Source organism: Aptenodytes patagonicus, chromosome 6, assembly GCF_965638725.1.
Source record: "Aptenodytes patagonicus chromosome 6, bAptPat1.pri.cur, whole genome shotgun sequence".
In the NCBI taxonomy this organism is placed as follows: Eukaryota; Metazoa; Chordata; class Aves; order Sphenisciformes; family Spheniscidae; genus Aptenodytes; species Aptenodytes patagonicus.
This window is the reverse complement of record NC_134954.1, coordinates 43106853-43120964: the sequence shown is the minus strand read 5'-3', so window position 1 is coordinate 43120964 and position 14112 is coordinate 43106853. Positions and strand designations below refer to the sequence as shown.

General features: G+C 38.0%; 1 protein-coding gene across 4 annotated transcripts in view; it reads left to right on the top strand.

Annotated features, from left to right (window-relative positions):
* HECW2 (HECT, C2 and WW domain containing E3 ubiquitin protein ligase 2) overlaps window positions 1-14112 on the top strand; it is a 175675-nt gene that overhangs the window by 122890 nt on the left and 38673 nt on the right. For 3 of the 4 annotated variants that reach the window (XM_076342258.1, XM_076342259.1, XM_076342261.1), the window contains 5 exons: window positions 1402-1526; window positions 2976-3161; window positions 7942-8076; window positions 10896-10998; window positions 12027-12123. In XM_076342258.1, coding sequence (XP_076198373.1) covers window positions 1402-1526; window positions 2976-3161; window positions 7942-8076; window positions 10896-10998; window positions 12027-12123 — 646 coding nt within the window. The remainder of the gene's footprint in view (window positions 1-1401; window positions 1527-2975; window positions 3162-7941; window positions 8077-10895; window positions 10999-12026; window positions 12124-14112) is intronic. The other variant, XM_076342260.1, reaches the window with a different exon arrangement.

Below are 14112 nucleotides of genomic sequence, written 5' to 3'. Positions count from 1 at the left end.
CTTGGTGACACATTCTGGTTTCCAGATTACCTAGACTATGACAGGGGACCTATCTGCAGCATGTCACAGCATCTTCCAGGGTGTGAGGAGTGACTGGTGTACTCCCAAGTTTTGTACCAATACAGAGTCGACGTGGAACTGCAGTGCATGCCTGGAGGACACTCCCAGCCCCAGTATTCAGGCATAGCTTCAGGGGTCTTTATGCTACGCTGCTGTTGCTCCATAGACACGGCTCATGTGGGAGGGCTTGGTGTCTATTGTTTAAGAAGTGTCTCTAAAAATCTTCTTGTTCATTTACTTTTCCTTTACTTATTACCCTTCCATTTTCTGGTTTCCTCTAATGCTTAGAATGAACATCTTTCTTTTCCCCATTCCCCTTTTTCCATAATGTTTACCCATCCATATTTAGAATTTTACTCTGTCTCTGTTCTTTTCCTCCTCTTTTTAAATTTTTTCTTACTTTTCCTTCAGTTCAGAGTCTCATTCACTGCCTGTCTTCTCCTTTTTCTGCCTGTGGGTTATTGTTCTTTTATATCCATGCTAGCTGTGTTCTACATGATTAATGTTCATTTGATGGGGAAGTGTGCAAGTACTGCAATATGTGAAAGAAAGAAACTGTGAAATGTAGAAGATGGCATGCATTTTAGAGTAAAATCACTGTAGACCCCATGTGAATTTGCAATTTTTCATTTACGTTAAACTATGTATCCAAATGTCCGTTGATTTTCAAAGATAATTGGGGGGGAACGGTTTTAACATCGTAGCAAATACCACTCATAATATATTTTCAGTTCCTGGTATGTTGAAAAATCAGTGCACTTCTACAGTTGCTAGGAGAAGACCCAAGTGTTTACTGAAAGTTGAAACTTGAAAGGTACTTCCTTGGCAACCTGTTTGTTACTTACATAAGCTGCTTAAATACTGTACCAGGGTTGGGGCTGTGTTAATGACAGTAAGTTATTGTGGTGTTTTGTTTTTTAAAGGAGGGATGAAACATTTTTAACTGTACAATGACTTTTATATCCATTAGTTAGCATTTAAAAAATAACTTATCTGCATACAGCTACAGTATAGCAATGTAGGTGCACCACCGGGACCTTCTTGCGTCTTATACACAGCCGCATGTTTGGTAACCCAAATAATTGGACGTGATTTTTTTTTTAATGGTTGTTCACCAAAAACAACAAGTAAAAGGTACTAAACTAAAATTGCGATATTTTCAGGAACTTCAGTGCTATGTTAGAAGAAATTCAGGTACACTTATGTGAAGACTACTTAATAAATCTGAAATAATTGTATACTTAGTGCTTTTCTGGTGCAATTCAAATTGATATAGTTGCTTGCAGTGATGTTTTGGTAATGATTATTACTGGAAGTCTTTGTCATTCACTTTGCTGTTAGATTTTCGAAGAGAGAATGTGCTGCCTCACTCTACCTCCAGATCCAGACTTACTTTATTGCTCCAGTCTCCCCCTGTGAAATTCCTTATCAGCCCAGAGTTCTTTACAGTGCTGCATTCTAACCCTGTGAGTATAGCGTCTACAGCTGAAAGACTTTCATAAATACGTGCTTATAAATACAGTTGTCTTGCATACAAAGAATACTACTCAGTGTTTGATTCTAAGGTATTGGTAGTACGTAGGGAGGGTGGATAAATTCAAACACTCATCATCATTGCTTGCAATTGGTGGGCTATCAGAGTTGTCCTGATTGGCATCATAGCTTCTACAGTTCTTACTTTTCATTCAATTCTTCATCTTTCTTATGATACAAAACTAATTTGTTTACCGAAGCAGTAGCTTTTTTACTGTGCTTTGCAGAGGGTGAAAGACAATTCTGAGAATGAAAATGATGCTTATTTTTTAAGACCACTTTGCTGCCAGATTGCCTGCTTTGTATCAAAATATATTAGAAGTCACACTGAACAAAAAAGCATCTTAATATGTATTTTCCTTTCCTATTTTGCCTGTTCTTCAGTGCTGCTTCTTATATAGTGGTTTTTTCAAAGTTTCTTTTCCTTTGTGTAACGGGATGTATAGTGTAAAGAGAAGTAACGGAATGAATAATTTGTTGTCTGCAAGCACACTTGTTAATTATTGTTTCTTAAATTACTGGTCAGTGTTAGTTTGATTTTGATATATATGTATGCTTGTCTGTATCTGAATAATTCTGCTTAGCTTGCATAGCTTTATCTTGAATATATGAGATAGGACGGAGGTAGATAAGACCTCTGGCCAGGGAGTTGAGGTGTAGGGGCACAGAGTGATTTAGGTAGCAGCACAGTGCAATTGGAGGGCCTATGTCTTGGCTTCTAATGCCGAGAGAAAGACCTCATTTCTGGTTGGCTGGGGTTTTTTGGAGGGAAGGGCGTTTACTGTTTATTTTCCCCTTTTATTTGAAGTTTTCGCTGTTCCTCAGTGCTCTCCTTTTACTCTCTTACTTTAATTTTATTACATAAATTACAGATGGACATGCAATGATAGGGTATTTTTGAAAAAATCAATAGATGGAAACAATATTTATGTAGATTTGTGATAAGTTCTACAAGCTTATGTATCTCTGTCCTGCAGAAAAACTTACCAGCTTTATTGCTGTATTCTATGGCTGCATTTGACTCATTGTTCCAGAAATTAGAGACTATGAAATCTCTACTTTAAAGCAATTTTAATGTTACAAGATTCTTCACAGTTCCAGGGACAAGTGTGATAAATGGAATCTGTAAAATATTTCACACTGCTAAAGTGAGTCAGTTATAAAGTTTTGTGTATATCAAGCAAAATAAGAAACACCAAACGCTTATCCCAAAACCTCAGAAAGAGGACCATCTTTTTTCCATACTGTTGTGGCTTAGCTGGAGATAATTTTGAAGGCTTTATAGATGATTAGATCATTTATTTACAGTGGAAATGTTGTCTTTTGTAGTAAGAAGAAATTTTATCTTTTAAAAGTATTTCCTTTTGTTATTTATTTTTCAGAGTGCCTACCGCATGTTTACAAATAACACGTGTTTGAAGCACATGATCACCAAAGTCCGGCGGGACACCCACCATTTTGAGCGCTACCAGCACAATCGTGATTTGGTGGGCTTCCTCAACATGTTTGCTAACAAACAGCTGGAGCTGCCGAGAGGTTGGGAAATGAAACATGACCATCAGGGCAAGGTAACTGTAATGAACATGCGGCTCTGCTGAGTGCTTGATCTTGGATGTTGTGATGTCAGGACTGGGTTGGTTGCTCTTAACAAGAGCATAAGTGCACGTAGTTCTCCAAATGCAAAAGGTGCGCATCCTTTCCTCCTGCTTTTACCAAAAGAAGATTGGAATTTCTCATCGATATTAGCTATTTATTAGCTATTTAGTATTAGATACAAATGTATCTCATTTGTATTAGCTTTTTTCTTGTTGAACTGTCAAGCTTTTCCTTAGGGCTTTTTATTTTATTTCCCTCCTTCAACCTCAAAGTCTTGAGTGGAATTTGTTAGCGTGCATTATTTACGCTTTCTTCTTTAATAGCTAACCATTTTCCTAGGTGAGTCCTCTACCCAAATGCTAAGTAGGTCCAGTGTTCATCAGTTTCTGAGATAAAATGGATGGACTTAAGACTGGGATAGCTCTGGGGATGACCACTCTATTGGTTATGTGTTGGTTAACAGGAAATAAATTGTGTGTAGTAAGTTTCATTAATAGGGATCTTGAATAGTTGCAAGTCTTACTGCTTTTCAAAACAGGTATCACTTTTCAATTTCTAACAAAATATTTTAAAATCCAAGAACAGACACATTTTTATAGTAGTAATGTAATTTTAATGTAACTTTAAACTAGTGTATCCTTACTATCTAGCATATTATTTTCTTTGCAGAAGATGGGAGGGTTAAAAATAGACTGTGATTAGCATGTGAGGAAGTGATAAGGCTATCAGTTTGTGTGGGAAGTCCTAATTGGGACTATAGGCATATTAAGCTTCTCAGTTCTACGTTTATCAGTCTTGGTACGGTTAGCTGTGAGTGTCCATATGAATAACAATCTTGATGCTTGAAAAGATTACAGGCAGATTCTAAACTGAAGGGTAGAAAAAGTGCTTGACGGTTGTTTTCTTCTTGGATTTATTAACTCTGGAAAGCACTGTGTTTTTTCATTAGAAACACAATTAGGAATGTGCAATTATACTAACTTTGTTCTTTGCCTCCCTCGCTCTCTTCAGTTTTAAGTCATTCTTTTTCTGTTCAGTTCTTCAGAGGCCAGTTTTCTCCTGAAGAATACAGCAGTTTTCAATTGACTTTGATAGGCACTCCATAGAGAGAATTAGACCTTTGGATTTCTGGTGTGGTATTTGGTAACAGTGATGCTACCACAACATTAATCCACAAGAAGCAGCACTGAATAAATCCCCACTGGGATTTCTTCACTTTGAATTAGGCTCAGTATTGTTCATTTTCATTATGTTGAATTGCCTTTGTCACAAGTAGCACTCGTGGCCAGCAGAAAAGCCTGTTCAGCACTCGAGAGAGATGATGGCCAGTATATGGTGAGACCAGTGCTTAATGAGACCAAACCAAAACTGGACCTGCATTTATTAAAGCATAAAGCTAAAGAGAAGCAAGTAGAAATTAGCCATGCCACAATATATAATTTTATTTCCTTTCCCTGGCTACTCTTTCCTCCTGAGACGAGGTTTTCCTTAATTTTTTCCAAGTATTAGTAGTAATAGCCTCTAGTAAGAGGCTTGGTGCTCCTGCTCACAAAGCACAGTGATCGTTCTGACCCTTATGCAGTGCTGAGTAGTACAGTTTTTACTCCCCAATGTCAGTGCGGTCCTGGTTGGTTGTCCTCTTTGCAGGCTGTCTTCCAAGGTCAGCTGGGGACTGCCTACCTCTGAACTCCCTTCAAAGCTGCACAGCAAAGCCCAGTTGCCCACTACTCTTTGACTCTTCTGTGTATCCCCTACAGAAGATAAAATCCATTTGGCATGCAGTTCTTCCTAAAAGGTCTGGTGTAACTGGAATATAGTTTCTGATTGGCATTACAGATGAACCTTCATCAGTCACTGACCGCAGGGAGGCAGAAGACCATTGGAAAAGGAGGTAGCATCATGTAGGCTAGATAGGTCCCTGAGCTGAACTCAGTCTGATAACTTTGAAATTCTGTATTGCTACATACATGTGCATACGGACGTGTATATACGGATAAGCACCCCAGTGCATTTGTGCACTACGTGTAAGCACATGTTCATATTTTAAAGCCAGATGCAAATGTGTATACTTTTTAATTAGATCTCTGCAAGATGTGCAAGTACATAATAAGTTATTGTAGGCCATTTATTTTTTTTTCTTTCAACAATGAAAGAATCCATTGTAATTTATTACTAATGTCTTCAATAGGAAGAAAAGGTATTTTAGCAAGCTTCATAGACTTCAACTGGAAAGATAACTTGGGCAACTATCCATGTTTAATGGGCTAAATGTAGTTTTGGCACTACCCATCTTATGTAAGTCTCTTCAAGCATCATAGATTTATGGATTATAGCTAGACAGGAGTTATGAGAGGAATTTTTTTGAACGGAGGCTGTGAGCCACACTGTATTTTGAGCTGTGTGCCAATGTCCAGATTAGCCCAAAGCCTTGGAAGCTCCAATGATTAACTTCACCGAAGCTTCAAAGTAGTAATTTATGCTTTATTTTAAAGTAGGCTGCTACTAGTTGGCCTGCAAGCATTCCTATTTAATAAGACATGATTGTCTTTAACTTAATGTTTAAACTGAGTTGTTTATTTAAATGTAATGCTAAAGAACACTACATGCAATATTAGATTGCTGCATTAACTCAAAGAACTGTGTAGTGCAACTCTAGGTCATACTTTCTCCTGTATTGAATCAGTACCATTTTTTCCTAAGTGATTTTACAGTATAATGTTGAATTAATGAAATCAACCTTTGCTTTGATGAAAGTGCTTCACATCTTATAAATACACATAGACCAGACTAGATAAAATAGTAGATATAGGGACATTAAAAAAAAAAACAACTATACCAACCACTTGCTAATAAGTAAAATAAACCTATCAATCAGGAACAAAATTTTCAGAAAGCCTGGATATGTTCCAGCAGCCTCTTCCCGTCATTTTCCAGGCTCAGAACTGAAATTTCAGAATGGCTTTCTGGTTTCATATTGTCTAATCTGCATACTTGCGCTGCAGGTGACATCATTATTTGTCAAGGTGAACAAGTCCTGCATCATGTTCAAACGTTGCAATTAAAATTGCATTTATTGAATACCCTTTATAGTTTTTGAAGTGTGGAACAGTCAGTTTCACTTGCGTATCTGTAACTGTGTCAGATGATCAAAACAGAGTTCTTCCTTATTGTTCAGATAATGTGATTCCTTGCTTGTAGGCACAGGTTACAGGTACAGGCGATCACTGTTAGGGCTGTAGGAGGCTTGCTGCCCTCTTCTGGAGCGTTTCTAAGGTTTTGCAACTTTGGGGTCCCTCCATATGCTTCTCCTTCCTTGGGAAATGGAAGTATGAACATTTTCTCCCACCACAGTCCATAATGGTATTTAGTTGCTGTATAGAATGACACACTGGTTTGTCTACCTACCTTCATAGCAGTCTGAAGAATTGCATTTTCTCTGGTCTGGCTGTACCAAGCAGTCTGAAACAATGATGTCATGAATACTATAAGCTGGCATCGCTGCCAAAAGAGCCAGTTCTGCTCTCCCCTCATCCCTGGTGGGCTGACTGAGGTTACAGGAACCAGCAGGGAGAGGGACAAAAAGAGAGTAATTTTAGCCTGGACCAGCTCCCCAGCTGGCTTCACTGTGTGGCTACACAAACACGTGTGCCAGCACAAGGCAGGAAGGGTGTGCAAGGGATGAAACAAGTGGTCAGGATGGGGGAAGATGAGAATGTTTCTTTTGCTGACACCGCAGGACTGAATTGTTTATGAAACTGTGGTCGAAGTACCTCACTGGTATCCAAACACAGAAATGGCTCCCGCAGTCCCCGACCACCTCTCTGCTGGTCCAGATTCTTCGATTCCTCAAACCAGATGTCACTTTCTTGTAACTCTCCTGCTCAAAACCAGGATAATTTTTTGCCACTTCCATGTGTTTCCAGCATTGTGACTGAAAAAAACCAGTGTGTTGAAATAGAACAGTGCTGGTTTCCAAGTGCAACACTAACACTGTAAGAAGTTTAAATTTCAGGGCTTAGAAACTTTTTTGGTTCAAATTGGACAGAATTGTAGGAGGTTTTCATTTTCCAGGATACATGCTCCTGTGACCTTGCTTTCAGCAAATGGCTGACTGGCCAATATGTGGTAGTTCTCACTGGTTGCCTGGTTTAAATGTTTTTGTTGCCATCATCTTTGTGTCCCTGATTGACCTTTCTTTTCTTTCTTTTTTTTTTTTTTTTTTTAATTTTTTTAAAGGTTTAGCGAACTTAGAATAGTTTTATCAGGAGGATGGCAGAAATGCCTGTTGGCCTGTAATCATAGTTCATCACAGGATGCAATCATACACTTGACATACATACACCCAATTGTGTTCATAATTATATGGTAAATAGTTCACAAAAGGGAATGGTTTGCCACTTAATGACATCTTTTTGTCATTAAGATGCTTATAAGGAAATGAAAGGGAGAATACACCAGGATTACTTTTATTAAACATTTAAGTCTTCTCCTCTTGACAATCGTAATAAAGCTTCCTACTTCTCATGCTTGTCAGATGAGAATTTCAAAGGGCTTTATAGACATGAAAGTAAGGCATTGAAGAATTCATCCCTTCAGTGAGATAGAAACCTGTTATCCCTCTTCTGCCGAAGGGAAATGTAAGCCACAGTAATGTGAGGAAGATTTTCCAAAGCCTCACATCAGCGAATGAAACCTAGATCCTGAATAGACATTAACCTTGGACGTATTAAAAAATTCGTTCTCCTTCTCTAGGCTTTCTTTGTTGACCACAATTCCCGCACTACCACGTTCATTGACCCGCGGCTTCCCTTGCAGAGTAGCAGGCCCACTAGTGCATTAGTCCACCGGCAGCACTTGACTAGACAACGCAGCCACAGTGCTGGTGAGGTAAGTTGGATCTGCCCCTTCTCTTCAGGAACCACCAGGTTTTTAGGATCATCCTCTTTCACATTGCTCTGTTCATAATTCCATGTTGTGGGGAGCATGATTCTTCTGTAAGCGTATGGTACTCCTCCGTAAATATTTATTATTTTATTTGCTAGCCATTGTTGCTTTTGAAATGTACGAATTCAGAGGAAAAATACCAGATGTGAGTTTCTCTTGCTTTTAATTTGCAGTAACCCCATTTAACCTCAGGAGAGCATCTGATTACAGATTACCAGTATCTGTATCCTGTCTTTCACTGTCAAAATACGTATTGTTGTCTTCCATGGTGTCTTCCAAGTATGCTGATATAACTCTGCAAATAAGGGGGGGGAAAAGTGCATGTGTGTATATACATCTAGATGTGCAACTTCCCGAATAAGAATAAAAAAATCTTACCATATATAGGCTTATCAGACTGTTATATGCATTTGCATATATATTTCATCTCTACTTTCTAAACAGAAATGCATGGAAAACTATTTTGTTGATATGTCACCGTGGACCATTTTCACCGGCAGTCTCCATATTGTTGTAACTTCTTTTTACTTGTGAGCAAGTGTATGTACAAAGACTTAGACTTCAGTTGTACTTTATTTAACCACCGTACTGTTGGCTATAAGTTGTCTTTTCAGAGGAGGGCTATTCCATGCCAGGAATTAAAGATAATACAATTTAGAATGGCAAGAGAAATGCTCTGATTTATCCTTTTTATAGCTCAGTCTTGTGGCAGATGAAGTTCTGCCGGAGGTCTTTTTCAGAGCAGGCATGAATCTTCTCTGCCACTTCTCTAACAGGGCTTCCGCTGAGCGGCAGCAAGTGAGTGCCATACCATATACCACTGGCTGCATAGCTTGTCATATCCTGTGTGAACATGGTTTAGTCACCCACGATACTTTCCACCCCCCACCCCCAATGTAAGGTATATTTTACAAATGGTTTTAAATAGCATTTTCCGTCAATTTGGTGATGTGATGTAGGCAATGATGTCTTACAGCAGGCAAGGAAGCTAGAAGTGTCTTCCTATAGCTATTTAGATCTTCGGTAGGGTAAAGCAAGTATTTCTGTTGTGATTGATTTATAACAGAGCAGAAATATTTTTTTTTCTTAACTTTACCAAATACGCACTGAAATTATCTTTCTTTAAGCAGTGTGCAGAAGCTCTGCACTTAAAACAGAGAGATTCATGTCAACCGTGCTGCTGAAGTTGTCAATACTGCAACATAAGTGTAGTTTATCCTACAGGAAGTCGTCATATATATTGCATATACACAGTGCTGATTACCTGTCAAAATTTCCCACTCCCTCTAGATACATGAAACTCCTTAAACCATGTTTCTACATGTACTTTAGAAGTATTTCCTTGATATTGTTACAATTGTAACTTGAATTGAAGAGAAGTGTAATTGCAGGTAGGAATCTCCGACATAGCAATTCAATATAGTATTCCCATTCTGGGATTAATGATGTAATGATGTTCATTTACATGCATATGTATGAATCTGAGCACCACTTTTTCTTTTGTGGTTATGACTTCAGTATTGCATATTTGCTGCTGTTTTTCCTACTTTTAAACCATTGCATCAAGGAACTATATGTTATTGCAAAAGATGAATACTTAATGAAAGAAATTCTCAAAATACTTTCTTTGGATTTTCCTTGCCACGAACTTTGATGTTTTGAAGCCACTTGACCCAGTTTTTACAAGGAGATGCTCTAAAGCAAACATTAACTAGTGTAAGGAATGCTTCTTCAGCTAAAGCTGAACTGCAGCGTGAAGCTGGAGCTAATAATAATGGCATTCTTTTACCAGCCTACAGGAAATAATTTTTCATTTTTCTGAGAGAGCACACAGTTCTTGGGAGATATCTCAGGACTTTTGCTTCTTTGTGATTTCAGAGACTGGATTTAAAAACACCCTTTATAATTATTTGATCTTTTGCAGTTAGATGTTTTAGAGATCTTTGAAGCTTGGAAGTGTAGTTCAAATGCTAACCATTACATGTATGCACAGGAACTGAGAAGTAAACATAAAGGTCCAGCAGGATGAAAAAGAGGTTGGATGAAATGTTTTATATAGATAAAATACAAAATACTGACACTGTAGAAATGACTGAAGCCTCAGCACACAGAAAATTTCAGAAGTTGCCCTGACATCACAAATGCTACCAGGAAGAATTTTATATTGTGGTTCTACCCTAAAAAATGTTCATATGCAACATTTTTTACTCCCAGAAAGTGAACACAAAAAAATCAGAACAGTTTTACTGAATGATTGTAGAAAACATATTTTTACCAGTTTTGGACTTGTTTGCCTTGCCTGAATGTGAACTCGCTTCTTTATCCTCCTGCTTCAGCCACAAACTTGTTTCCAGTTCAAATTTAGGGAAATTCCAGTCATGCACAGAGGTAAAAGAGGTGCTAATGAAGGAGCAGAATTCGATATGGATAAAGACGTCCATGAAGTACAAAATACCCTCTGAAGGAATCCCAGTTTGAATTTTTTAGTCCCTTTTCAGAATGGGACTATTATTTAAAAATAGCAATAAACTTTCAGTCAGTTTTGATTCTTCATATTAATAGGCACAGTATACTAAATAATGTTTTACTAATAACTGTCATACAACACAGCTGATTCCTGCTGCAGTGGATACTGAGGACAGTGATCAAGCAAAGCATTTACGTACATGCTTAATTTTAAGCCAAATGAGTTCTCACTTTTAAGTACCTGAGTACATATGCTAGCATAGAGACACTCATTGTGGCTACTTGCACATTTTCAGGTTGGAGAGGACTCCCGTCATTCGGGACCGCCGGTTTTGCCAAGACCGTCCAGCACATTTAATACAGTCAGCAGAGCTCAGTACCAGGACGTGGTTCCAGTGGGTATGTCAGCACACAGCCTCTTTTCAGAGTTCTCCATGACTGTGTGTGTTGTGTCAGTATGCACTGCTGGGTTTTTCATTTGGGTGGGGTGGGTGGAAGTTATCATTTGTTATGATTACTTCTGTCCATCAGCATTTCCCAATTGTTCAGTTGCAACCTGCAGGAATAATACTGGAAAGTGTCTATGCAGAACCAAATAACCAGTGTAAAACTTCTACCTTCCTAGCTCACTTACTCTACGCGGTGATAGGAAGAGTTGAAGCCAGTGAGACAAGTTGTGTCCTAACTGGACTCCATGTATTCCCAGTGATTTTTGTACAACTTCTGAGCATCTATTCTGGCAAGATTCCAGAAAGTGTTAATCAGGTTGGAATTAGTCATTAGCTTAACTTCTGTTCTCAGTTACATACACACAAAGTTACCGACTTCTGTGCTACCAAGAACAGAATTTAGCTTATTGAATCTAACAGCTGTCACATTGTGCTAAATCAAGATAAATTAATCCCATTGACTATAACTGGTTCTTTGTATTGTGGCATGTTTACTTGAAAGTGTCTGCTAATTTAAATCCTTCCCCTTGCCATGGACATGGTGTGCATACACTGCAGGCTCAGCAGTCAGTGAGGATTTGATATGGGTGTTTTCCAATGACTGTTTAATATTAGAGAATGGATTTCAGTGCAGTGAAAACCAAGGTCCCTGCAATTTTATTCTAGCAATGAATATTCTAGTTCAACCTTAGCTAAGAGTGTGGGTGATAAAATATAATAGAAATTGCTAACAAAATTACAGCTGTTAACAGTAGGAAGGACGTGTCACAATCAGATTTGGTTCATAATCGAGAAGCGTGTTCCCTAAATGATAGTAGAATGGGTAGCCTTACATGAAAAAGTATTAACACAATACTGCTAAACTTAAAACTGTGAAGATGAAGTCTGCTGTCATTATTGTTCAAAACTCACAAGGAATGCAGTCCTGTCTTTCAGTATCTCCTTGTTTCAGCATGGTATTTTTGTTGATGTTTTCAGCTTACAATGACAAGATTGTTGCGTTTTTGCGGCAGCCCAATATCTTTGAAATTCTACAAGAGCGTCAACCAGATCTTACCAGAAATCATTCACTCAGGTAATAAACTTAGTGAAGTCTGCTAGTCCCATTTCAATACAAAATGTTACTTAGAATTAGTTTCTTTCATTAAAATTAGCAGTGGAACATAGCAGATTGTAGTCCTGGCCTATTCAAACACATTCTGTGTGTGGGAATAGTTCTTCATTGTATTTCTATGTAACTCCCTGAAATAAGGTTTACGAGAACAGAGGTAATGTGTTATTACCAAATAAAGGTACCTACAATAAAATGTTTGGAACAACTGGCGTAAGAGATTTGCTGATGTCTTCAAAATGTGCCAAGACAGCTGGATGGCAGGGCAAATATGCCCATTCATTTGAGTATGTGTACAGCTGGGACTGTGAGGCAGAATGGCATTTGGTTTTGTCCTTACCTTCTCAATGTGCATTTACAGAAAGGCTGTCCTGACCTAGTGACCTTGGAGGTAATCTTATATCAATCAGAATTTTTAGTGTTTCTCCAAAATTTAAAAAACGGGTATCTACAGGTTTTTGCGTAGTCCAACAAGATCTGATGAAAGATGATCTTTGATTGTTATATGGTTGTTATAACTGCCTCGTATGGTTAGAATAGGAATGATAAAAAGTGAAATTCAGAAAGTGGCAAGATCCCTCTTAAAGTGTATCCCGCACAAAGACACTTTAGTTCATGTACTTGAGTGTAAAAGAGGGAATAACTAACAACTTGGATATTAGTGACTAAGGTTCACATGACTATCTATTCTTCCTTGGACACTAAATTTAAAAAACGCTGGTTTGATGGTTGCGGTCTGTCCTGTGCAGAGAGCTGCCAGTGCAGCACTCTGTGTTCCAGATGCCTATCTACACTGGCTGGCGCCGCAGCCAGCACTGATTTTCTTTTCTTTTTTTTTTTCCCGTTCTCATAGCGTTATTATTGATCCCTTTTCCTCCATGTCCTGCAAGTTCTCAAAATCCAACAAGCTGCCCTGTTTTGCAGTTTCCCAAAGCATCGTGTTCTAACAAGTTTTGTGATGAGTTCTATGTTAAAGATTTGTTTTACCCTCTAAATAAGTCCTGGCTGACAAACCTGAAATGACCTAGTAGCAGAATACACATTCTCTAGAAAATACAGAGAAAAGGACGGAAAAAAAAAATGTACACTTCTCAGCCTGTCAAAATAGTTCCTATGTTGCACCTGTATCACTATAGGCAAGTTTGTTGCACCGGGCTTGGTTTGAAATGGGAGCAAACTAATCTGTTGGGAAAGAGTATACAAACAATTTCTAATTATTAGTAGTTCTATTATTCCTTTTTCCTTTCCCCAGGGTGCTTGGCTTCCTTTACTCTGATAGCAATCAGAGTGTCATTTTCTTCATGTTTTGTGGTTTTTTTGATAATTTAGAGTTCAGACTGTTCAAAAGACTTCTTGGTATTATCAGATTCTGCTTCTTGCTGAACCTTGCTTCCTGATTACAGAAACATAATTTTCCACAAGCTGAGCCCTTCTCAAGAAAAAATGGTTTTCAGATTAAAAATGGAAGATCAAAGGACAAAAGATACTGGTTTCTGTAACTCCTCATTTACTTGAGACTGTATATCCTTCTGTATGCTTACTTTGTAAATAGACTGAAGATCTATGTCTACCTTAGCTGCTTTAGCAGAATGATTGAGAATTTTAATGAATATAGTTTTATTTTACATTAAGTAGGATGGGTCAGAGAAGCTGTTCTGTTAAGCCAAATGGTTTCATTCTAGTCTTAGTCTTTGAAGTTAGTATATTTGATTAAGGTAAAGTATCTTCCATTATACCTCTCCTATATTCTTCTAGAGCTGATGCTTTAACATTTCTTACATTTTTATAAAGATCCCAGTTTCATTTTTCCTAGTTAGTCTTTTAAGACCCTGATTTAGCAAGTTATTGGAATCCATGTCTATTTGACACATAGTGAGACTACGCAACTCCAATGACATTGTTGTAACACTTGATGAATTAAGATCTAAGTGAAATCCCACACTATGAATTCTT